We start from the raw sequence: 25,137 nt of genomic DNA on the forward strand, positions 1-25,137 counted from the left end.
ACTCTTTCCAACAGTGTTGCAGAGGTAGATGATGGAAAGCTGTGAGAGAAGAGGAAGAATGTCTTTCTCAGGTTCTTCTGAGGCAAGGATAGGGTGATGGTCTCTACATAATCACTTTGGATTTTTGCAAACCGGAAGATAAAAAAATATTTATTGTAGTAGTTATTGTAGTCAGGTGTATTGTTTGTTAGAAATATGAGGAAAGCAGATTAATGCTCATGTGTCTTATTTCTAATAAATTGGATGTGATTTATATATATATATATATATATATATATATATATATATATATATATATATATATATATATATATACATATACATTTTAGAAATATGATAATAATCCATAGACAATGCACTGTCAAAGTGTTTGGAAATATTAAGAAAATCAATTTAAACATTTTAGAAGAGAACGAAATATCAGAATGGTTCAAAGCAGTGAACATTGTATTGTTAGCAAGTCATTTCCCATCGTGCCTTTTATTCAGTGCAGTTTGCAGAGAGCAACTACGTCTGACTGCGCAGCCTGGCACAACCGCCTTGCCTGCACAAGAGCTTTTTATTACAACTCAGCATAACAAGTCGGACCATACTCAGACACATTTCTAACTGGCATGCATCTCACAGTGATCACAAATGAACGGTTCTGCCTAGATTTTGCTAATCTCAAATGAGTAGCAAAGAAAACGCCAAGAAGAAGAGTACCATATTTGGAGATGGCAGATGTAGCCTTATATTAATCTATGCTTATGAAATGTCTAATGATTTAAACTTCACCATATTGCAGTTTTGACACCTTAACCTCTTCCACTCTGAGGCATTTTTTAGATTTCCGCCTGAATTTGACATACCAAAGTTTAAATGTTCACCTTTCACACATACAGTGAGAGAAATGTAAAATATTGGTGTCATTGTAAAGAAAACCCCTCAAAATAACAAAATCAGACTGTAATACTTCAGAAATTACATTGTATGCATTTAAAATACTGTAATAAGCACTTAAAAAATAGGCGATTTTTGTTTTTTTTGTTTAAAATCCTATTTTTGAAAATCTGTAAATCAGGTTCTGTTTGCTCTAGGGACCTGCTGATTGTTTTCTTTGATTCCACTAGGTGACAGCTTGTACTAGAAAAAAATATTTTGAATCTATCATCTTCTAAACAGAAGTTATTGAAATGTAACTGAAGTGAGGCAAAATGATATTTTAGCGTATGCAAGTGTTCTTTGGATTGTCCTTTGCAAAAACAGGTTTTACAGACTGCATTACCCCAAAAATCCTATTTTTATTATATGGTATAGCACTTTATTTTATTATTTATTGATTTTCTTCATTTTCATCTTTGTCTCTGAGATGCAAAACAAGTACTATGCTAAAAAGCATAAAAGAATGAGATTTTGTTTAGCGTTTTACACTTTTTATTCTCCTTTCAGGTGACACAAGACAGTATAACATATAAAATAAAATGTATGTGGTCTTTAACAATGTAAAACATGATCTAAATCCTTTTTATCATTCTGTGCATCACTATAATATTTTGTCCCTTGTGTTGAGAGCATCACCTTCCTCTGGCCTGTCTTGAAGATGTGAAGCTGAGGACCATCTATTCCAGTGGTCCAGGATTTCATGCAGCATATGAAACAAAAAATAAAAGTTGTTAGTTAGTTGTTTACAATATAATAATATGCATTTTACGATTTCAAAATGTAGATTTACTCAAATGACGATTTTATTGAAGTCTGCATGCTTGTATACTAATATGTATGAGCAGGGGTGCAACTATCCAGTGTTAGAGGGGTATGCAGCAAAAAATTTTGGCGCCCCCCCCCCACCCCCACTTCTAAAAAAAATAAGTGTGCTGGACATCATCATGTATGGGTTTGAAATAATAAATGTTTATTTTAAAGTATATCAGACAGCCACTGTAAGCCTACCATAATTATATATGTACACATATGTAAAAAAAACAAAAAAAAAACAACAAAAAAAAAACATTTCTTTCCATGATAAACCAGCCTTATTGCATAAGTAATGTTTTCCAGCTTCTAGTCATTATTATTATGCATGCTACCTTATATTTACCAGTTTTCATTTTACTTTAATAAAATTGAGATGTGTCATGAATGGGATTGGTACCAAAAGGGTTTAACCAAAATCCAAATGTAGATATCAGCAACATTATTTTGCAGTAAGTTAGTAAACACTTGTCAGTCAACATTAATATTTGCAAGCCTCCATGTTTGGTAGCAAATATATGCATAATTTCCACGGTAAACCAGAGATATTAAAGTTGTTTTCCAGATTCTTGTCATTTATTGTACATGCTACCTTATATTTTTCAGTTTTCAACTCAGCAACTTCGGTTTTGCATATTCTAAGCTAGCTACATATTCTGTCTGCTACATTCCCAGTGTTAGCAAATGCTAGCTAATCTGTTAACATGAATAACGTATTTGCAAGCCTCCAAGCATAGACGTCACATTTTAAATCCTACCTGTTGCCTTTCACCATCCACTTATTTAGCTGCTGTCGCATCCCTTGACATGTCATTTCCTTTTCCCTCTTTCTTTTTCTATTTTTAGCCCCCGATAGCTTTTTTGCTTTATCCATCTTTTTCGAGTTTCAATTACAACTCACTTACGTTACTGCTGCTCACTCAGCGCTGCGCCCCGCCCACTCGCGATATTACCCTTATGTCTAAATTCTATGATGGAATCTTATGAGGGCACCGGCGCCTACTCTAGCCTGTTAGTCCTCTAAAATTTATATAACTTTTTTTTATGTATAACTTTTATATAAATTTATATAACTTTTATTATTTAAAAAAATAAAAAATAAAATAACCATCGCTTTGGCGCCCCCATGGTGCGGCGCCCCTATGCGCCGCATATAGCGCATACCCACTTTTTGCGCCACTGTGTATGAGTCATAGACTGTAAAAAAAGATGGACGACGCGACGTCGCTTCCTTCCATTGTAATGAACTGAAGCCAAAATGGCCGACCGAATGGGCGCTGACATGTTACGCAATACGTAAGTTTGGAGCCTGGGCATGCGCAGAAGGAACCGTCAGTGGAGCCGGAGGCGGAGTCGCGATATCAAACTTCCGCCCAGACGACTGCGTCATCATTCATGTATTTTAAATAGACTATAAAAATTATATACAATTTAAAATTCTACCTATAAAATAATAGGCTATTCTATTTCTAGAGCAATAATACTTTTAAAACAGCAAATTCAGTAGATAAAATCAATATAATATGCCACTAGAAACAACTCTAAATCGTCAGAAACGGTCCTGCCATTTTAAATCAAGTTCAACTAATGTTACAGGAGATCGATTGCTGTAATTAGAGTAAGCTATCATTAGTTTTGTCCTGCTAATTATTATTTTATACCCATAAAAATAATAAGTAACTGCCAGATAACGATCACCTGCTTTTTCCCGACATTGTTAACATTAGGTGTGTTATCTTAACTAATAACATTTATTAATTAGCTTATAACACCCATATTTAATGTTACAGAAAAAGGTTCAGTGATCCGTCAGATCCTGTAGGTCGGTTAGTACAGTTTACTGCTGAACAACTCATTTTGTTGGTGTTAAATAACAAAGAAATCGAAAATTAACAGTTAGTTAATACATCTTCAATCTCCCCTCGAAGCTCCGACAGTCCTCAGACAAGTTGAGCTGTCAATCAAGTTCGAATCATGACGACACGCCCCGTTTTTATAGCATCAAATTGCTAGCTAAAATCTAAATCATCACAAAAACGAACAATTGAATATATATCAGTGTGATAACAACTACCTTAAATGACCAAAACCATTTTTCATAAAGTTTTATTTGAAGCAGAATTTATTTTTAAGTTTTCACTGAAGTCTCATTTGACTGCATTGAGAGGGCGGGGTTTATGACCTGTACTGCATCCAGCCTCCAGGGGGCGATCAAAGAGCCCGTGGCTTCACTTTTCAGAACGTATGAGACACACCCGGTATGAGTATGCATACTTATACGCAGTTTCGTCAAATGTTTTGTCAAATGTAACAGTTTATTGGCTTAGTTGCTGTGCTTTCCCATTTCAAAATAATAATTTTATCATTAAATAAGCATTAGAATTGTAAATGCAGGAATATATGAGCTTACCAGTCAAGCGCAGGGTCCTCTCGTCTCCCTCGAGAAAAGCGAGCTGTCATTTTCGCCGAATCATAACACGACGTCACTGGTCCATGCCTCATCACTTTCAAGTACTTCAAAAACGTTTATATCGGTGCCATTGGTGCTTTTCCCTCTCCATATGCCATTTTAGAAGTCAAAACAATACACAAACTATGGAAACACATGCAAATCTTCCATCAAACAGCTCCTCTCATCACTCGCGAAGCGATCACACGCCCAGGCAGTCGCCCACCACGTGAAACTGAAGCGCGTGTGTGTGTGTAAAGCTGTGGTGTGATCCCGCCTGTCTGCCTCAATGATTTGTTGAATATCTCGCCATCTGATTGGACTAGAAGCTTGATTGACATGTCCCTGGACAAATAGGATCCTCAGCTTTATACACATGCCTGATATGTATATCATCGTCATCACTGAAGGAAGCCAGACCGTTTGGATGATGGTGTGAAGATCGCGTGTTTCTTCATTCGTCTCCATTTTGTGTTTCGGACAACCGCGACATAACAGTGGATTATTTACCAATATAAGCTCACAGAAAAGTGAAAGTAGGCTCATTTGAAAGAAAACTTCATAAGGTAAAAGATGATATAGAGTTTGTGGCTGATTTTATCTCAGAGAAGCATTGAAAGGGGTAGAAATGTGACGTTTGTGTTTGTTTTTTCCACATTTATCAAATTTATTGCGCGATTCTTTTGAAGATCGTTCAAATGATGTTGTGAAAACAATAAAATAAACTATATAGCCGAATTCCTGAGAATGAGAGCTTTCTTCTGATATATGACATGTCTGTTTTATGAAATATGCGAAAAATTCATATTCATATTTATATTTCCTTATCGTAGGGGCGTTTTTGGCATGATTGTATATTTAAGCTTTATCTTACTAATTTGTGTAACATAAACACAGAAGTCATTATATTCTTTGTAAAGATTAGATTCTAAGCTTTCAAATGGTATCATATATGGGTTGGTAGTATCTGCAGAAATCTTAAAACAAAATAAGTGAAAATATTATGACGTCGTTTCGGCCCGCCCACGGGCCGGCAGAGTGGAAGAGGTTTTAAAGGGTTAGTTCATTCAAAAAAGGAAATTAAGGAAATTTATTACTCACCCTCATGCCCTCACCCTCATGAGTAATAACTCTCATAATATTTTTGGGTGAACTAACTCTAACAGTATCTTGTAGTTGCAGACATTGACTGTATGTATTAAGCCCAAAGTATAGTTCACTTTTGACATGTATAAGGGGGTCAGCGTACAGTGCGCGTGATGCAAATTTCGTCATCAAAAGAGTATGTCCTGTATGCCCACCGCTGGATTTTTGTAACCATGCATACTTGTAAGGTACTCAAAGAAAAACTGCATAAACAGAACCGAAGGAACTTATGCAAGCTACAACAACAATGGAGGCCTACATAGATGAGAGATTGTGAGAAAAGCCTACCCTCATTTGTACAAATCTAGTGTGAAAGAATGCAAAGATGTTTACATGGGTTGTATGGCGAGAGATTGCTCAAAACTGCGCAATGGTCGAACGGCTGTGTATGAAGTCAAGTGAAGTATACTTTCCAAGGCTGTGCATTTGACTGTGCGTGTACACTAGCGTACACTTAAAAAATGAAGAATACGCAGGGCTTTATGGAGACTATGATCTTGTTGCTCAACTGTCCCTGCACATTTTAAGTAACAGGATAGTACAAATATATAAAACATAACATCACTGACAAATGAGCACTGAGCACATTTCATAATGTAATACATGATCCCAAAATCAGGGATGAAGGCATTTGTTATGTCACATTAAGGTGTTGTAAATCACTTAGCAGTCACACTCGCATTTCCCATAGCATATATATATTTAAATAAAGAGTTGTCAGAAACTAAGTGATGGTGACACTGAAGTCATGAGACCTAGTGTAGTTTGTTTATAGCTTTCAGCTTTTGACTTCAAAATTAATAAAAGTTGTGTTAATTTGTGAAGATTATCATGATGTACAAAACGTGTAAGTATCATAAACGTTTGTTAGTGGCAGATCTTATTTTCTTCAATAATCCAAAAGCCAATCTGGGTTGCTGTGAGGAAACAGGGTGATGCTACTCTATTTAGCAAGTCAAAGGTAACATGCACGTGAATGGTAAGCCTAATATATTAGATTTAAAATTAGATTAAATAGCCAATGTGTAAACTGAGGATAGCATATCGGTCAAACTGTAAGATGCCATCGATATAGACAACGTTGTGTGGGCCAGGCTGAAGAAGTTTTCCCCGCCCCCTTCGGTGACACGTTTGTCGCTGGTTTCTATTCCACCGGTTTAATTCTCGGGCTGCTAGCATGCAGCTAGCTTTCCTGATCGAAGCAACTTCTTAAATTAGGCTTCCGTAGCTCACGCGGTGTCTAAAGGCCTGAACAAGTCATTTCATCATTGCATACCGAGTGTAAATGTTTTAAGTGCTTGAGCTGCCTTCGATACATTAATATCCATCTGGTTAATTTCAGTAAAGTATTGCTGTTTGTAGCTAGATGTGCTAATACAGATATATTTAGCAGCATATTGCTAAAGCAATGATCAGTGTGTAATATGCGCTTGAAATCATGATCAGGGCGTCAAGGTGTTTGATGTAGGCAAGTAAAGCATCGGGTTTCGATCCTGGAAGGACCTACCATTTCTAGAATCCTGCTGTCTGTGAAAAAACTTCGTCTTTGTGTGTTGTGGATCCGAAAGAAACGCGCAGCAGCCGGAATTCCAAGCAGCACATCGGAGGTAAGGTGACCTCTAACAGGCCTGTTTAACAGCGTAGTGTTGTTATGATGCGGATAACAGCGTCCATGCTCTGCTCCAGATGTGATCAAATGATTACTGAAGCTAAAACTCCTCATGTTTGCGTACCACAGTAAGATGCTGTAGTATGGTTTGAACACTATAATGGGATATCAGCATGATGATGCAGGAGCAAAACACGTTCTTCACTTAAGAAGAAATTAAGCTAATATAATCTTTAACTGTTTTAAAGCTAATATAAAATTTAACTGTACTTTACGTGTATATAGTTGTTTCTGAGCTGCTTAAATATATATATTGAGGGGAGGCTGAAAATTGTGGGTGTAATGAGTTCATGTAGTGACATTACTGATCTGATTCTTAACTAATGAGCTTTCACCGGAAAAGGCTCATGTCCCGCCAATTTACAAACCTCATAAGAATGGCAGTCGATGCTGATGTATTGATTTCATAGACTGTATCTCGCATTTTCTTAATTCCTTCACATACTGAGAGGACGTCGATAACTACGATGACAACGTCATTTTAGTTATTCACGTTTGATGCATGTTTGGTTAAACTATACCTGAGTGACCGTGACCATACCCTAAGCTGGAAGTCACTAATACAATTTCAGTAATTAATATTACAGTAATATCCACAAATAGCCCCCCTCACAGGTAAAGACAAGGTAACACTAATTTTACATACAGCACACAGTGAAAATGACATGAATATGCGGCAAACTGGGTAACTTATAGCGCATCCATAGTTTGAAATCAATGGTTTAAAGGCACAATATGTATGATTTTTGCATTAAAATATCCAAAAACCACTAGCACAGTGTTATGTTTTGTTCAGTTGTGTACTTGGATTATTCAGAGTTTTCTCAACAATATTTGAATCCAGAGAAATTCGCTAGGCTATTTTAAAGGGTTAGCTCACCCAAAAATGAATATTCTGTCATTTATTACTTACCCTCATGCCGTTCCACACCCGTAAGCTTTTTGTTAATCTTTGGAACACAAATTTAAGATATTTTAGTTGAAATATGATGACTCTGTGAGGCCTGCTCCAAAGCTTCCTGAAGCAGTGTTTTGTTTTTTGGCACACCAAAAATATTCTTGTCGCTTTATAATATTAATATTGAATCCCTGTACTCACATGAACTGATTTAAATATGTTTTTAGTACCTTTATGAATCTTGAGAGAGGAAATGTCATTGCTCCCTATGCAGGCCTCACGGAGCCATCGGATTTCAACAAAAATATCTTAATTTGTGTTCCGAAGATTAACGAAGGTGACATTATTTTCATTTTTGGGTGAACTAACCCTTTAACAAGTGTTAACGGCCCGTGTCATAGAGTACCTCAGAGATGTGTTTTTGTATGCAAAACCCTAACGGAGTTAGCATTTTAGGACTTCCGGTTCCATCGCCCTAAAGGTTTTTTTTGGATGGGTTTTTGCTAAATCGCCTGAAATAAAGTCTGTGGTTAACAAACCATCTAAATATTTTAACGTTTTGATCTATGACATAAAACACCAGTTATAACCCGCTTGTGATTTATTTATTTTTTTAAAATTATTTTAAAAAAATCTTTATTGTGACTTAAAAATGGCGGTTGCTAAAAGGGACTACTTCCTTTGGTTGGGACTTTAGACGTCATCATGACAAACAGGACATTTGGACAGTATTTTTCATGAAAAAGTTAATAAGTGTTCACACACAACACAGATCATAATCAGCGAGCATGTTTTTAAATAAAGTTGTTTTTTAAATACAGTTCGAGGAAGCTTGGTGGTGGTGATGTTGATTCGTGACCTTGGTGTGCTGTAGTCCGTTTATAGCCTACTGTTAGCTTTTTATATCTGACGACTTAATTTAGGCTTCAAAATGTATTTGTGTTAAATTGTAAAGATTATCTTGATAGTCAAAACGTTTAAGTGTCATAACCCTTTGTTAAACACAGAGATTATTTTTTTGCGATTTTTCCAAAAGTCTATGGGAAAAATGCATAGGCTTTTTAATCGAGGGAACCCGTGCGCAGCTAATTTCTGGGTTGGCCTACAAAAACACGTCATCTCTGAGGTACTCTATTGCGTTGCCAGTCAATAACTTCATGTCCGCATTACCCCTGATTTACAGTCCTACTTCCGTAAAAACCATGGAAAGGCGTAGTTTGATGACGCCAAGTTTTAGAGCGGAAACTTGGGACATGTGGTCTCCATCTCAACGGACGATGCAAAAGAATAGTGATTGGAGTCTGGAAGAAGTCGTGTTCGTGGATGCGATTATTAACGTTACTGTAGTAAGAAGCTGAGCAGGAGCGAGTGTTGCGGGAGCTGAACGAGGAGCTGGAGCGATTGATCAACACACGTCTCACGAGCAGCGGGACTTTTATTATGACACAGTCGCCGGCGCCGCTTCCGCTTCCGCTTTTCCGGTCATGAGTTTATGGGAGCTGTCCTTGTCGACAGAACCAGCGGCAGATGGTAAACAGTAATTATGTTCCATAAATAAGTAACACAATCCACCATAAAACGTGCAAGAAGTAAATAAGGAACTGCTTGAAGCAACTAGTGGTTTGCTGGACGCTAGACACTACTTCCGAATTTGTCCACGGCACTGTTGTCATGTGGTTTCTACGTCGGTAAAGGCGGTAACAAAGGTAACTGACGTAATTGACAGGCGACTGCACTGCCCTGTGTCACTGTTTAGAATGGGAATTTTCTCATGATTTACAAGTAGTTGAAAACATTAGAGATATTGTTTGTAATCAGCTGGACAAAATATATAACACTAGCCTAGTGGTTTTTGGATATTTTACTGCAAAAATTTTACATATTGTACCTTTAAATCACTTGTTTTCTTTATTTACGGTGAGTAACATGATTGTATCCTGCATCAGAGACAACACTTTTTTTTTTTTTTTTTTTTTTTTTTTTTGTCAAGTGGCTAACAGTGCATAATCAGAAAGAACTTTTTTTGTAGTAATAGTAATACAGTATTTTCTCCACCATACAATATACTTTAAAATTAACTGCATGCCATTTAGCAACACAAGTTATCCAGCTTTTATTAATGATATTCTAATATCTAGCTTATTTCAGTGTGCTAATCTGTACATTAGCTAATCCATAAACATGATTTCTGCCTTGAGTCCCGTCGGATCGGCTGTGGGGGTGAAGACAACAACTCCCATGATCATTCCCATGCTCATTCACGGCGTCATCAAGCTAGGCCTTTTTTTATTATTTTGAACAAGCGGCCTCTAGCAACGAAACCTGCGTGCTATGCCTTTAAAGTTTGTCGATCATGCGTTTCCAGCTGAACTCTCCTCCTGTCCTGTCCACATTCAACTTGCAGGGACAGACAGAGTACATGTTGTTTTAGCTTCTGTTGTCACAGAAAGCGATGCTTTAAAGACTTCCTGCATTTTTTGACCAAAATAAAAGCTGTTTTAATGTTTGAAAGCAAATAAATGTATACAGCCATAAGTGTTAGTACAGTAATTTTACTTTTGTTCTATAAAATATAATACTTTTATTATATTTTTTAGCGGATTGTCAGGTTTTCCTTTTTTTCAAAATTCAAAATTGCTTTATTGGCATGACTGTAAATATTACAATACTGCCAAAGCTTGAAATAATATAATATATATTACACACACACACACACACATATACATACATAAAATTAAACAAAATCAATATAATATAATAAAATATCAAATATTAAAGCACTTTTTTTTTTTTTTTTTTTAATTTATCTGTCTAATGCACCCATTTTGTTCACAATGCAGGTGCTCTGATGATCTCCCTCTACCTCACGCTTGCTCATCTCTCAATCCTAACATCCTGCAAGACAGCTGAACACCGGGGAGTGCTGTGAAAGTTGTGACTCCGCATGGTAGAGGAATAACCTTAATTTCAAAGTATTCTGGGAACAGGCATTTGTAGAAAGGAACCTTTACTCTTTGACATCAGAAAGCTGGTTGAAAACTCATGGGATACGAACATGTCGGAGGTTGGAGAGCGTCGGCCAGTCAACACAGATTATGCTGTTTCTGTTCTGGAACAGCTGAAGTTTTTCTACGAGCAGAAGTTGTTGACTGACATCACTCTACTAGTGGAGGAGAATGAGTTTCCCTGCCATAAGATGGTGCTGGCCACCTGCAGTGCTTACTTCAGGTGGGTAGAGCAGGTGTTTGTGAATACATGACCATTTAACTGATTGTTCTATCAACAATTTTATAAAAAGTAGGCTTTAGTATTTGTGTAAGTATAAGTATATTTGTATAAGTAATTTGTCTAAGTATAAAAGTGTTACAAAAATGTGAAATGCTTAAAAATTCTGCTTTTTACAGGTACCATTTTTAATTATATTATTCCACAATTTTGAGTTATCTGCATCACATAAATCATAGGTCCCTGTTGCTCTAAATACAAAAACAAAGAAAACAATGTTTTTGCTAATTAGTGCTCCCAAGCCTCAAGACTAGTGCTGTCACAATACCAAAATTCCAGTAGTCAGTCCAATGGAAGTACAGTTTCATTGATCTCGGTACCAATTTCGGTACCATAGCAAAAACTGTTGGAACTATTTTACCATTTAATCCAAAATTTGAAAATAAAAATATTGATTTAAATGACATTTATGATGTTGATAATTATAAGTAATGAAAACATTTAAACAGCATGTAGCCTTCAAATGTTTATAAGTAGACACTTTATAAAAAGATCAAATGAAAAATGAGTAATAAAATCAAGGACAAAGAACACATCAAATAGAACAAGTGGCAGGGTATTAGTTTGCATCTGCACTCTTAAGATGTAATGCACATTTATTTTGACAAAGTATGAGATTTTGTCCTCTCTGTTGCTGCAGTTATGTCACTAGCTATGTTTCCATTCACCTATTTTTGAGCATATTTTGGGATATCGCCAAAAAAAAATCTCTGAATGGAAAGACCAAGATACATTTTTTTTTATCCGATAAGAAGTGTGCATAAACTATGATGGAAATACTTTCACTGAAAAAATTCCTCGATATGCATCAAAAAGTCATGTGACTTTGCATGATAGGATGGCATAAGTAAACTAACCAGCGGACCAATCTCGTTGCAGAGCATCTGAAATGTTGTTTTGATCATTCTGAAATGCCTGAGCCAAAGTCTGTCATCAAAGTGGTTCGATATAATGACCTCGCAGAACTTGTACAAGCTGCGTTCCCAAACAGACATTCACCTCTGAACGCAAAATACAATAGTAATTATATATTAAAGTAATTATATATGAAAAAAGACCCACAGTGGCTTCACCTACTGCATCAAGTTAAATTTTTCTTAGGCCATGTTTACACCTGGTATTAAGATGCATGACATGATATTTGGCCTATCGGATCACAAGTGGATGACGCTAAATACAGGTGTAAACTCTGTCTAAAATGTTTTGAGCTTGTCCACTTTCGACCACTGCCGGAGGTAGTCGAAAATGCATTCAACCGGATTGCTTTTGTAGTGTGAACGCTCATGTGGTTGAATGCCTATTGACCTAATGCGTAAACCTTATGGGAAGCTTGCTAGCCAGACGGGATTTAAACTTTGTTGACTGAAATTTGGTTTGAAGACAAAAAACATACCAAGTTTAATGTTCTCTCACCATTCCTGATTTCTAACACACGCACACTGTGTTCGGCTTGGTTATGCGGCTGTCAGAGCAGAAACGGAAGGTGCTGCTCTCCATGTGTTTTTTTTTTTTTTTTTTTTTTTTTTTTCTCTTCGTCTTTGGTGAAATCATATGTAAATTGCATAAACTTATTTTGTCCATTAGATCGAAAGAACTGAAAAAGCCTATATATTTACCCGCCATGGACCCTCCCCTCAAAGAAATCAGGACAGAAGTGGTTGAAAGTGGGCAAAAGTGATGGATTAAAACACCAAGTATAAACGGGAATGTGTTTCCCTCGTCTACTTGTGATCCGATCGACCAAAACTCTACTAATGTCTAGGGCTGGGCATTGACACAAATTTCATGTTTCGATTTACAAACTTTTGATTCGATTTCAATTTGATATATATATATATATATATATATATATATATACCTATCAGGTACAATACATGACAAATTTCTTCAAGGGAAAAAAATCTCTAGTTCATGTATTCAACAAAAAGCTCCCCTCTAAGTTATTTATTTATTTATTTATTTATTTTTGCTGACTAACAATGAGGTAAATATAACATTATGTGACATTACTGACTTACTGAAGCAATATAGATAAAGAGGGAGAGCAATCCACAGTTCCTCTGGAAATCAGACAAACATACTTTAGTAAAGAACTTTTTCCTTTTAGTTAACATTTAGTAGATTATTACTGTTTTAATTAGAAGATATTTACAGAAATGTTGTAGTAATTATTTTATGAATTACACAAGGCATATTTGCAGTATGTAAACTTAAACTATTAAGGGAACAATACAGTTAAAAATGAGCTTTTCATGTAGTTTTGAAAAAACATCCAACATCCACATTAAATTTTATCTGATATAATTTTGCTAGTGCTACAGGTAGTGGCTTTACTGCACCCCCCTAATATAAATAAATATGACTGGGTTGTGTTGGGAGCATCATTCCGTGTGGGAAGTGTGGGACTGTGAAAACTGATCAGGGTAGAAGGAACCTGGTCCAGAGTGTTCAGGACTTCCAACTGGGCTAAATGTTCCCCTTCAAACAGATTAATGAACCTAAGCACCACAACAATGCAAGAGAGGCTTAGAGACATCTCTGTGGAAGTGCTTGAGGGGTTCAGCTATCCGGCAAATTTGAGTTATTTTAACAATATTATAATAATATAATATAATATATTTTATATATATATATATATATATATATATATATATATATATATGTTCACAGTGAACATCTACATTTACAACAAAACACTGAATCCAGGAGTCAATTTAATTAGTTATGGGGAAAAGTAACGCATTCAAATTATTAATGCAGTTAACTCGCCTGCCCCACCCCAGACCTACGCAGTTCATCTTACATTTCATACAGTTGATTGATGACAAACACTCACTGTGTGATGTAGCCTATAGAATGCAGTTAGAATGTCCCTAAAATTAAAGCAAAATGGCCCTGAGTTGTGTTTTTTTTTTTTTTGCGTCATGATATAGTTAAGCAGTATCACATGACTGCAAATGTGATATTGATTTTATGCAACAGTTCAATAAATAAATTATTGTTATATTTTAGACACAATATTGTCTGCTTTTGCTCAAATTTGCCAACAAAAATATTACCAATGAAACCAGAGCAGAACTGCCGCACAACTACAGCAGTGCTTAATTTCTAAATGAATCCGCATTTTGAGAAAATCAGTTGGGTGAAACAATGATTTACTGGCAATTCTTAAAGAGAGCCATTTACTTAATTCCAAAATTAATCAGCCATTTGAATGAAATCTAGTGAATGAATGACTCAATGACTTATTCATTTAGACATTTACCACAACCTACTGTTAGTTTTCTTATTTACAGTATCATTTCATTACATTTCATGTTTCCATAATTAAAAAATCAATTAAATGAAGAGTTCATGAATAGTTGAATCTGTTGAATTTAACTTAATTCCAAATTTGATGTGCAATATGCAATTAATTTGATTGATTAAACGACACATTGTGTAATTAGATGAAAAATTTTAATCGCTTGACAGCCCTAAAAGGTTAAAGAAAAGTTGAAAAAAAAAAAAAAGAAAAAAAAAAAAGTCTGTGGCCATGTACATGCTGCAACGTTTTAGGAGTGGCATTCGCATATGCAATGGCTATTTATTATTCGTATTGTTGCAATGCCAAATCATGCATACAGTATGCTTGCTTTTCTGCTAAAAGTTTGAGAATGTAGTCTCTTTAATAAATTATCGGGAGTGATGCTGGAATGTGTAGGTTGTTGCTAGGCAATACGTAACTTGAAACTATTTAATGTAAAGTTTAAATGTGTTTTTAATGGGGAAGCAGCCTTCTACAATTCATGTAAAACATTCACATATGCAAATAAAACACTCGCATATGCGACTTATGCTACCCTTACGTGCTATAGGAAATTTGATAATTCCCTCTTCTGAAGTTGTGATTACAAGCTTATCACATTCAAGTTTTGACACGAGAGGGCGTTCGTGTGCATGGAAAGAGACAGTGTCTTGCATACCATGCAGAATCGATGTGCTACATGTAAACAATATTATTTGTTGTATTTTCTTGTCAAAAAAATGGAGTTCATTTGGAATTATTCAGCCATTAAGAGCACACAGAAGAGATGCCAGTTCCTCTGGTAGTGGGTGGAACTAATGCACAATCTCATTGGCTGGCACTCATCTATTGCCTTTCCTGTTTTGATTTCAGCAATTTGAGTCGAGCGAACACTGACAATGTAATTACCATTCATGAACCCAGCAGCTCATCAATCTTTAGTGCACTGTATATTGGTGGTGGTGGTGGTGGTGGTGGTAGTGGTAGTAGTAGTAGTAGTAGTAGTAGTAGTAGTAGCTTTTAATAATAATTACTATTATTATTATAATTTTTTTTTTTTTTACAGAAACACTGAATGACCAACAACATCTTAAGCATCACCACCAGTCCTAAGTTCAGTTAAAATGACAAATATGAATTATTTATGCATTAATATATTATTATTAATAATAATAATAATACATGGTTACCAAGTTTTAGTTCCAATTACTAAAGTTCTATCATTAAATAGTGCTTGATTATCATAAAATCATAATATAATGCTTGATTGAATGACTGATGTTAAGTGTACGTTCAGATATTTAAAAAGCGGTGCCATTTTACAAAGATTAAAAATTTACTAGTCAATGGTGATTCTGTTGCCAAGCTGTGCTTAAAGGGTTGGGAAGCACATCTCTGTAGATGTGTATTCACCTTCAACCTATTCCATTTACATATCTGTAAACCTACTTTGGTATGTTGCATAACCTGCTTTCTGGAATACTGCCCAAAAAGTACTTGGGTACTCTTGCCCATCTGTAAACAATCTTATCAATGATAAATATATTAATAAACATACCACATGATTGTTTTAAGAAACAAAAATTTCATGGTGTAGTTAAAACATTAAAAAAAAAAATTGTATGTTCGCTTTAATTTCAACACATCAGCAGGGCTCAATACTAAGGATTTTTTTTCAACTGGCCTGGTCAGGCAAGTGATTCTAATCACATGGTATGTTTATTAATAGATTAATCCTTGTTAAACCTATAAAAGTGATTCAGTCAAGAACAGTTGAGCAGATTTTCTCTGTCTTTTGTTGTTTGATTAACATTAAAAACACAGATGGCAGCAGGAATATCAGATGGCATATTAGCCAGCATTTTGACACACTTTGTTGTGTGTATTTACGTTCAAGCGCAAGAAGGCTCGAAAGAGAGCTCAACTCAGTACTCAACTCAGTACTCACAAGCCGTTTTCTTTGCATGAATACACACAGAGAGTTGTGATTTCTCTTTCGCGTCTTTCATGCTGGTCCCGGGCCATCGGCAGTCCTTATTGTCGAGCCCTGCATTAGTAATGTTTCTATCTTTTCCTCTAGTGACAAGTGATAGTCATCACAAGAATGTTTTTCTTTAAGTAGGTCCGGGACTGGCATACTACCATAAAATAATTTTTTTTCTCTTTAAAATTTTTTATTCACATAAGCAGACTTGTAGTAAATTGCTTGTTGTTTTGTTTAGTAGCCTAATATTTAGGTTTTGTGATTTTTTTTTTTTTTTTTTTTTTTTACCGTATTAAAAGTAGTTATTTATTTATTTATTTTCTTCCTCTAGGGCCATGTTCATGAGCGGGCTCAGTGAGAGCAAACAGACCCATGTTCATCTTAGAAATGTTGACCCCATCACGCTGCAGACCATCATAACCTATGCTTACACCGGCAACTTGGTCATCAACGACACCACCGTGGAACCCCTCTACGAGACGGCCTGTTTTCTTCAGGTTAGAAATACATGCACATACACTTCCACAGGTTAACGCATGAAGTCAACCATTCCTCTCACATATACATAAATATACATGCACAATCCTCACACTGACTTGTTTTGACAAGTTTTCAACTTTCTTCACTCAAAAAGCCTATCTGTCACACACCACCGTCACAACATGCCATTGTTGCAAACTTTAAGTAGCACAGTCTGGCATTTTTAGAGGTCTCATCTGTAAAATGTCCACAAATGATTATCAGCCAATAAGGTGAATGGCTGATCATCGTGAAATTTGGGATGTGCATGACGTTTACAAAAAAATTGGCCACAAGGGGCTTTTTTTTTACTGTAAATTTGTTACTGTATTTGTTAATCTTTGTTAACGTTGGTTAATAAAAATACAGCTGTTCATAGATTGTTCATGTAACTTCACAGTGCATTAACTAATGTTAACAAACACAAACACAGCTCTTGATTTTAATGTATTAGTAAATACTGAAATTAACATGAACTAATAATGAACTGCACTTCTACAGCATTTATTATACTTTGTTAATGTTAACTAATGTAGTTAACTGTCAACTAATGAACCTTTATAAAGTGTTACCAAAACAAACTACCTTTTTAGAAGTGGGTCGGTTAGAGAATCTTAATATCTACAATACAGTTATTTAATTTTTATGTCTGCTTATTTCTGCATTTCATTGATTTCCTCTCAGGTGGAAGATGTGTTACTGCAGTGTCGAGAATACTTGGTCAAGAAAATCACAGCTGAAAACTGTGTCCGCATGCTAAGCATTGGCGACCTGTTCAGTTGCACAGAGTTGAAGCAAAGTGCTAAGCGCATGGTGGAGCACAAGTTTTCTGTCGTCTACAGACAGGAAGCTTTCTTGCAGCTCTCGCATGAGCTCCTGCTGGACCTCCTGAGCAGCGATAATCTCAACGTGGAGAAAGAGGAAACGGTACGTGAGGCGGCCATGCTGTGGCTGGAATACAACATGGAAGCACGTTCTCAGTATCTCTCCTCTGTCCTCAGCCAGATTCGAATTGATGCGCTTTCTGAGGTGACCCAACGTGCCTGGTTCAAAGGTCTTCCACCGAATGACAAATCAGTGGTAGTCCAAGGCCTGTATAAGTCTATGCCAAAGTTTTTCAAGCCCAGACTGGGCATGACCAAGGAAGAAATGCTGATTTTTGTAGAGGCTGAACCACCAGCTGAAAGCCACCCAGTTGTGATAGGTCCACGTCACACTGTTATAGTCTGTTATAGTCCTCAAGCGGAGAAGGTCTATAAACTGTGTAGCCTGCCTGGAGACTTGCAGAAGGTTGGGACATTGGTCACCCCAGACAATGATGTCTACATTGCTGGTGGACAGATACAACTGAAGAGTGCACTAGCAACCCACGGCAGCAAAAGCTGCAAGCTGCAGGCTGCCTATTGTTCAGTGGACAGCTTCTACTGGCTGGATGCCCAGCAGAATGCATGGGTGGCGAAAACGCCCATGCTTTACGCTCGCACTAAACCATCACTGGTGTATTGTCAGGGTTTCATCTACGCTATAGGCGGTGATAACGTGGGTGGCGAGTTGAATAAACGCACAGTGGAGCGATACGATTGCGAGCGGGATGAATGGAGCTTGACCAGCCCTCTTCCCTGCGCGTGGAGTTGGAGCACAGCGGTAACTGCTCGGGACTGCATTTATGTCATGACACATGACCTCATGTACTGCTACTTCCCTCGTGCCGACACCTGGGTGGAAATGGCCATGCGGCAGACTAGTCGCTGCTTTGCTTCCGCAGCTGCATTAGGAGATCTCCTCTTCTATATCGGTGGTCTACATGTGGTGGGCAACTCGGGTTTGCGCCTGCCAACAAGCACTATTGATGGCTCCTCTGTTACGGTAGAGATATACGATGTCAACAAAAACGAATGGCGCCTGGCTGCCAACATCCCAGCCAAGCGATACTCTGACCCCTGTGTGCGCGCCATGGTGCTACTGAATACGCTGTGCATCTTTATACGTGAGACGCACTTAAACGAACGGGCAAAGTATGCTCTATATCAATACGACCTGGAGCTCGATTGCTGGTCCTTGCGGCAGCCTGTGTCAGAGCGTGTGCTCTGGGACCTCGGCAAAGATTTCCGCTGTGCTGTGGGTAAATTATACCCGTCCTGCCTTGACGAATCACCCTGGAAGCCACCCACTTACCTCTTCTCCCCTGATGGAGCTGAGGAGTTTGAGATAGATGAGGACATGGTGTCACTGCCTCATGTATAGTTAATGGCATCATCTTTGAAACTTAACCTGTAATTTATCCACTGTTCTGAAAGGTAATTGAGCTGATGGACGGTCTTCCCTTAATGCCTAACATGCTCATGGAGATCAAATATTTAATTGGAATTGGAAACGTTTAATTCAAATTTTGATCCGGCTTAGACGTGTAGTTTTGATCTTTCTCATGGAGTTTGACAACATGAATATTTCATTTCTGTAACATAAATATTTCATTTTCTACAAGTTTGGCATTCTGTTTTAACAATTTGATGGTGTAAATGGATGATAATGCGATTAAACTTTCTTTGGTGGAAAATGGCAACTGAACACCCCGACTTATTAAATTTCTCACTGTTCGTTTTGTCTGGTTCATCTTCCAGAAATGAATTGCTCACCTTTCTCCTAAATGTCAGCAGGGTACAGCAGGGTCAAGGGATTGGTGAGATATTTTCGTACCGAATGTTATTTGATGTTTTGGTTTGCCACTGGTTTGGTGACTTGCTTGACATTGTTGTTGTCGTCGTTGGTCTGCATCTGTATCCTCATAGTTCACATGTTCTCTGTGGTCTTCCTTCTCTTTTGAACCCTTAGAAGGGTAATTAACATTCACAACCAGAAACACACTAGCAAAACCTCAGGGTGCTTTTCCAGCCTCATTAAATAATAATAAAAAAATACCCACACCCACACACCCCCACATTTTGGTTTTTAATTATTTCATACTGATATTTTTAATAACTTGTTATAAAAGAATATTATTGCCTATTCCTGTTGCTTGTGACATTCAGGTGAAGATGGGCCCAAAACATCTGGTTCACATGGACGGCTGTTTTCTGACAGCATTGTTTTCAATAATAGTAATACATTATTTTAAAAAGAAACATCAGTATTCTTAACATCATTTCTTTAATTTTGTAAGCTATAATCACTATGCTACAGTAGTATGCTGAAGCAGGTTTCAATGTTTGGTTTTTGTTCACTGTTTTCTTTCATTGTTGTGCCGGTAACAGACGTCAAGGAGATGTTTGTCCTCAAATCTGAGTTAAGAATCAGATTTGTGTGCTTTGATTGATAGATGTAATTTGCTCATCAAGAGATCTTCACAAAACTTTTGCTTCACCATGAGTTGAATTTAAAGAAAAACATACCAATTTGCAATTTTTTTTTTCTTCCTGAATGTGAAAATGTGTTAATTCAAGCTTGTGTACCTTAAAGCATTTGTGTTCACTGGGTAGAATTTCTTGCCGACAGATGACAAAAGAAGTTTGCATGAGCAGATTTTCTGAATAATTATATTATATTGGGCCCAGACTTTGACGGCTGACAATTTCCTCCTGGTGTGGCTGAGCTTTTGGCAGTTTTAAAATAGGCAATATATAATTACCTATTTATTTAGTATTTATGAAGTCTCTTGTTCTAAAACTTGATGGCTGCATTAAGAGATTGTACATGCACAGTTGCTTGACCGATATGAACGCACACATTGGCCGCCTCCGTAAACCTTACAAACACATTTTTCAGTTGATTAATCACATTGATAGCAAATACATCACCTAACCTATTCGTATGATAAAATAATGTAGAGAGATCTCATTCAGCTCTGTGCCTCAAATTTTACTGGAATGCAGTTGGATGCTATTTAACATGTTTTGCAAATGTTTGAAAAATAAATAACTCTCATCTCTTGTTTGCATATTTACTGTATTCAAACTCAGTATTCAATCAGACTTTCTGAACATCAAGGATCGTCAAGGAGTGGTGTTTCTCTGAAGTTTTTTTCTCAAGATTATGTGGCAAGACCAAAGAACAAATTGTTGACCAATGGCAGAAAAATAAGTAATTTTAATTACTTTAAGTAATTTTTTATCTCCATATTTTCTGATAAAAAGACTAAGGTTTGGACACTTTCTGAAGGCTTCAGTTCAGGGAAAACTCAAAATAGCCTACACTAAGTCCATTTACTGCAGTGCATCACTTCAAAGAAAAAATCACATCTATATACTAAAGTTAATTACATCAATACATCATACTTAGTAAAAGCATTTTTTTTAAAATCTGTCGAGTATCATACATTTATAATTGTCTTAAAAAGTGTTTTTTTATTATAACAAGTATTTGATTATAAGACCGTCTTTGCAACATTTAAAGTTCAAACATTTACTAAAATAAATCATAAAAGAAACATAATGAGCACATCAATAATGACACTTAAATGGTCAAACTGAGTAAAAAAAAACTTGCATAACATGAGTGTGTGGCCTTGTTTAAAATCCTACACAATGTCATTCTGCATATGTACCTTGCACAAAATGCAAAATTTCTTCCATTTATTAGATTAAGGTTATTTTACATTTGCTATTCGCAAATTTGATGTGTACGCAAATTTGATCACTGACGACTTATTTTCTAGTGAAATGTATTTGTTGTACAACATTTAATTTAGGAGTCACACTCATGTAGTCTGGGTAAACCCAGCCTGATCTGCCGGCGATTTGATTTCGCTCTAGCCTGGGTGCCAGCCCGAACCCCGCCCACAACATTTTTTGGACGGGAAGTTCGGTCTGGACTCGATCCATTGTGGAGTAATTATGCTCGGCTCCCAGAAGGCCGAGCCAATCAAATTGCCAGGGCGGGCTTTAATCGATGATGGACAGGCTATCTGCGGTTACGTAACCACCCACGTCATCAAAGAGCGCTTGGGGAGTTTGATTGACAAGCGATCTAACCAATCAGAACGCCGCATCCGCCATTTTGTCCAACAAAGCAGTCAGGAGTTAGAAGATTAACATCGGTGGAGTTAAACTTGAAAAATTGTGCATATTGACGTCTTTCCGCGTTTGAAACAACATTCTCATATTCATTCATGTTTATTTGATGCTATAAATGGACTAGTAGGAAGAGATGATCGGTTCACGAGCCTCTTGAGCTGAGACGCTACAGCAATCTGTCACGATCATGGTCACAACACATTAAAGAGCCACAAAACGGTTTTTATTGTTTGAATTTTTAATAACTACACAGTTTGAAAGCTGGGACTTTGTTTAATATCATAAGTAACCTCTGTCTCGTCTGTCGATGTGTTGTCAGTTTCTTCTTTGCTCCGCGATGTATTTTCCACTCTGTGTGGCGTGACAGCGCCACGGCTTGTCGGACAAAGGGGGACGAGTCTTTGCAAAAGGTCAATTAGTTTACAACAATGATGGCTGTTGAAGAACTGAGATGTGTAGATTCCGCCGTCGCGTCCGTTATAGAAGATATCGACAGCGCATTTATTTTAAAAGAGGAACAGAGGACCGCGATCAAGGCATTTGTCGATGGGAAAGATGTCTTTGCCGTCCTTCCTACGGGATTCGGCAAAAGTTTGATTAATCAGCTGGCCCCGATGGTCGCTAAGAAGAGTTCTGTTGACAACTATGCGTCGCTCAACATACGTCACTTACTCTGTAGCTCTGATTGGTTGTAGGTCTATCCAATTGAGGTCTTTCCTGGATCGGTTGAAATACGCCCCCATAATCAAAGCCCAATGGAGCAGTATCAGACTCATATTCTGACTAGAATTGAGTATGACCACGTCAGGCTAATTTCGCTCGGCAACTCAGTCTGGAAACCCGTGCATTAATTTCTGCTGAGCTGTTACACTTTTGCGGGAACCAATCACAGACTGGCTTATCCACCTTGCTCGCTATTGGCGGGTATAACACGATGACGATAGAGAAGCGACGGCAAGCAGCTTTCAAACTCTATCTGATCTAACGTTACCCGTCACTCCAAAATAACAATGCACAATCACAGTGACGCCTTTTAGGTTAAACATTTACCTTATCTGAGAGAAATGTAGCAGAGCGTTGATCCAACAGTCTCTTCATAAGAAGATTACAAACAGTGATTAATGACACACAATGATTATCTGCTGTTATTTTGGTGGTTTGCTTCACGACGTGAGTACAGGACTCTTTTACTTCAAAGCCCCTTGATGGTAGACAATATCTTTATTATTTGCTCTATATATTTCGTCTCCCTGCTTCTTGAATCTTGCGCCGCCTGAGCTGATTGGAATTCTTTTTGGTTGTCATGACAGTCCGCGTTCATTTACACTGAACCAGAACAGTATCAGAGTCGCCTTTTAAACTCTCGACGATGCTGAATGACTTCTTTAGTTAGCAAACAAATTGCTCGAGTGGGTGTAAATACCGATCACTTTCATGTTTTTTTGCACAACCTGCAGAAATCGCTCGATGCTATTGCTGCTTCTGCAAATCGCGGATCAGTGCTACAAACCAACATAGCTGTCAACATTGATCACTGAAAATAAGGGAGATTTCCCGGAATCCATCCCCAAAATAAGGGATTTTTTTACACGATAATTACGTTGGCACGGGGGACAGGGGGTCAGGACCCCCGCAGTTTTAAAAAGACAGAAATCGACCCCCGTACTTTTGATAAGGGCTGCTTCAGTCAGTCACACTATATCATATTTTACCTTAGGATATTTTCTTTCAAATGAGAAAGAATATTTTCTCATTTTCAAATATTTTCTTTCAAATTTTCATTTTCACGTTTCTATGAGCTTTCGTTCGTAAACAATCAACGGAAATGCGCGATCTCCAAACCATCGAGCAAAGCGTGCTAACGTTTAGGACAGGTCGATGGTATATAAATCATGCCCGAACTTTAGCGTTGTCACTCAAGCCAAACCGCCCATTCAGAAACCGAGAAATTTGAAGGCTGATCTCTCAGGTTGATGCGCAAGCTGGCTTGACTGAAGTTTTCGTGAGGATAGTTTATGGACTGTTTTGATTTCGGTAAATACATCTAGAAAGGTAAAAGCAATGATGGCATCTATAAAAGAGAGATCTGAAAGCGAAACGAAAGTGATATTGCCTCATCCAGTGAGGAGGACGCACGAGAAGAGAACTACGCGTATAACTGCTATGTATACTGTAATACTGCATTTACAATGCTGCTTATCAGTGGCGTACACTTTGATCGTGGCTGAACACCTGAAATATAACTTTGTTTTAAATCAGTGTAATATATTTTTGTCCAAAAATATTTTGGCAGCAGCTATTTAGACTAAGTGCAAATAGAAATATATGCTGTTTACACTAAGCATATAGTAATTAGATGCTATCTATACTTTATATTGGCAGATACTATTTGCACCTCAGTATTTTTGTACATTAACAGAATGCAATATCATAGATTCTATTTATTAAAGTTATTAAATGGATGCTGCCTTATTGGGAGAATAAAAACCCTGCCTACACCTTCCCCAGGCCCTAACCCTACCCAATAAATATTTTTAATATTATTAAGAAGATTGAGTGAATGTAGTTCTGGTGCATGAAGGGCCCCTCAAGAGGTAAAGCCCAGGGGCCTCTGACAGTCTTAATGCAGCCCTGACCAGAGGCCCCGCCTACTGGCTTTCATTTGCCTAAGCTGAAACTTTTATTGAAAGATTTTTTTTTTGTGCAAAAAAATGTATCATTATAAGTGAACCAAGTAACATATTAAAACAATAATAACTCCTTTAAACCCCTGCCGAAAGAATATATGTACTGACATCACAAGTTAACTTATAACGAGAGGTTTTGCAAATTCGCAGCCAAACTGAGTGGCAAAACATCCTGCATCATGACTTGCTTTAGTAGGGAAAACTGTGAAAATAAGAGTAAAACAAACAAATGTCTGCTCCAAATTAAAGGAAGTTGGACTCGATAGTGATCCTTAGAACTGGTGGTCCATGGAAATGACATGTGGCCAGGAATAGGGTTTACAAACATTTAATTAGACGCCAGGGAAATACATAAAGCAAAGCAAAGCCTGTGCACACTTCATCTGCTAGACAACACTAAAATACAATATAGCTAGATCTAAATCTGGATAATCACTTATATAATTGTTACATATTGCCATATCGCCTAGC

General features: G+C 37.2%; 1 protein-coding gene across 1 annotated transcript; it reads left to right on the forward strand.

Annotated features, from left to right (window-relative positions):
- The first annotated feature begins 6,508 nt into the window (after positions 1–6,508).
- On the forward strand, positions 6,509–23,540 carry kbtbd2 (kelch repeat and BTB (POZ) domain containing 2). Its single transcript, XM_067369764.1, has 4 exons — positions 6,509–6,936; positions 10,737–11,124; positions 16,783–16,948; positions 17,655–23,540. The coding sequence occupies exons 2-4, from the start codon at positions 10,952–10,954 to the stop codon at positions 19,212–19,214; spliced, it is 1,899 nt and encodes a 632-aa protein (XP_067225865.1). The 5' UTR covers positions 6,509–6,936; positions 10,737–10,951; the 3' UTR covers positions 19,215–23,540.
- Positions 23,541–25,137: the final 1,597 nt, after the last annotated feature.

The sequence above is a fragment of the Chanodichthys erythropterus genome, chromosome 19 (genome assembly GCF_024489055.1).
Source record: "Chanodichthys erythropterus isolate Z2021 chromosome 19, ASM2448905v1, whole genome shotgun sequence".
Lineage (NCBI taxonomy): Eukaryota > Metazoa > Chordata > Actinopteri > Cypriniformes > Xenocyprididae > Chanodichthys > Chanodichthys erythropterus.

Bases quoted from the DNA above. Each gene is read 5' to 3' on its own strand.
- kbtbd2 (XM_067369764.1), top strand. From the start codon at position 10,952: ATGTCGGAGGTTGGAGAGCGTCGGCCAGTCAACACAGATTATGCTGTT. The intron at 11,125-16,782 runs GTGGGTAGAGCA...TTCTTCCTCTAG, and splicing joins ACCTGCAGTGCTTACTTCAG to GGCCATGTTCATGAGCGGGC. The intron at 16,949-17,654 runs GTTAGAAATACA...ATTTCCTCTCAG, and splicing joins AGACGGCCTGTTTTCTTCAG to GTGGAAGATGTGTTACTGCA.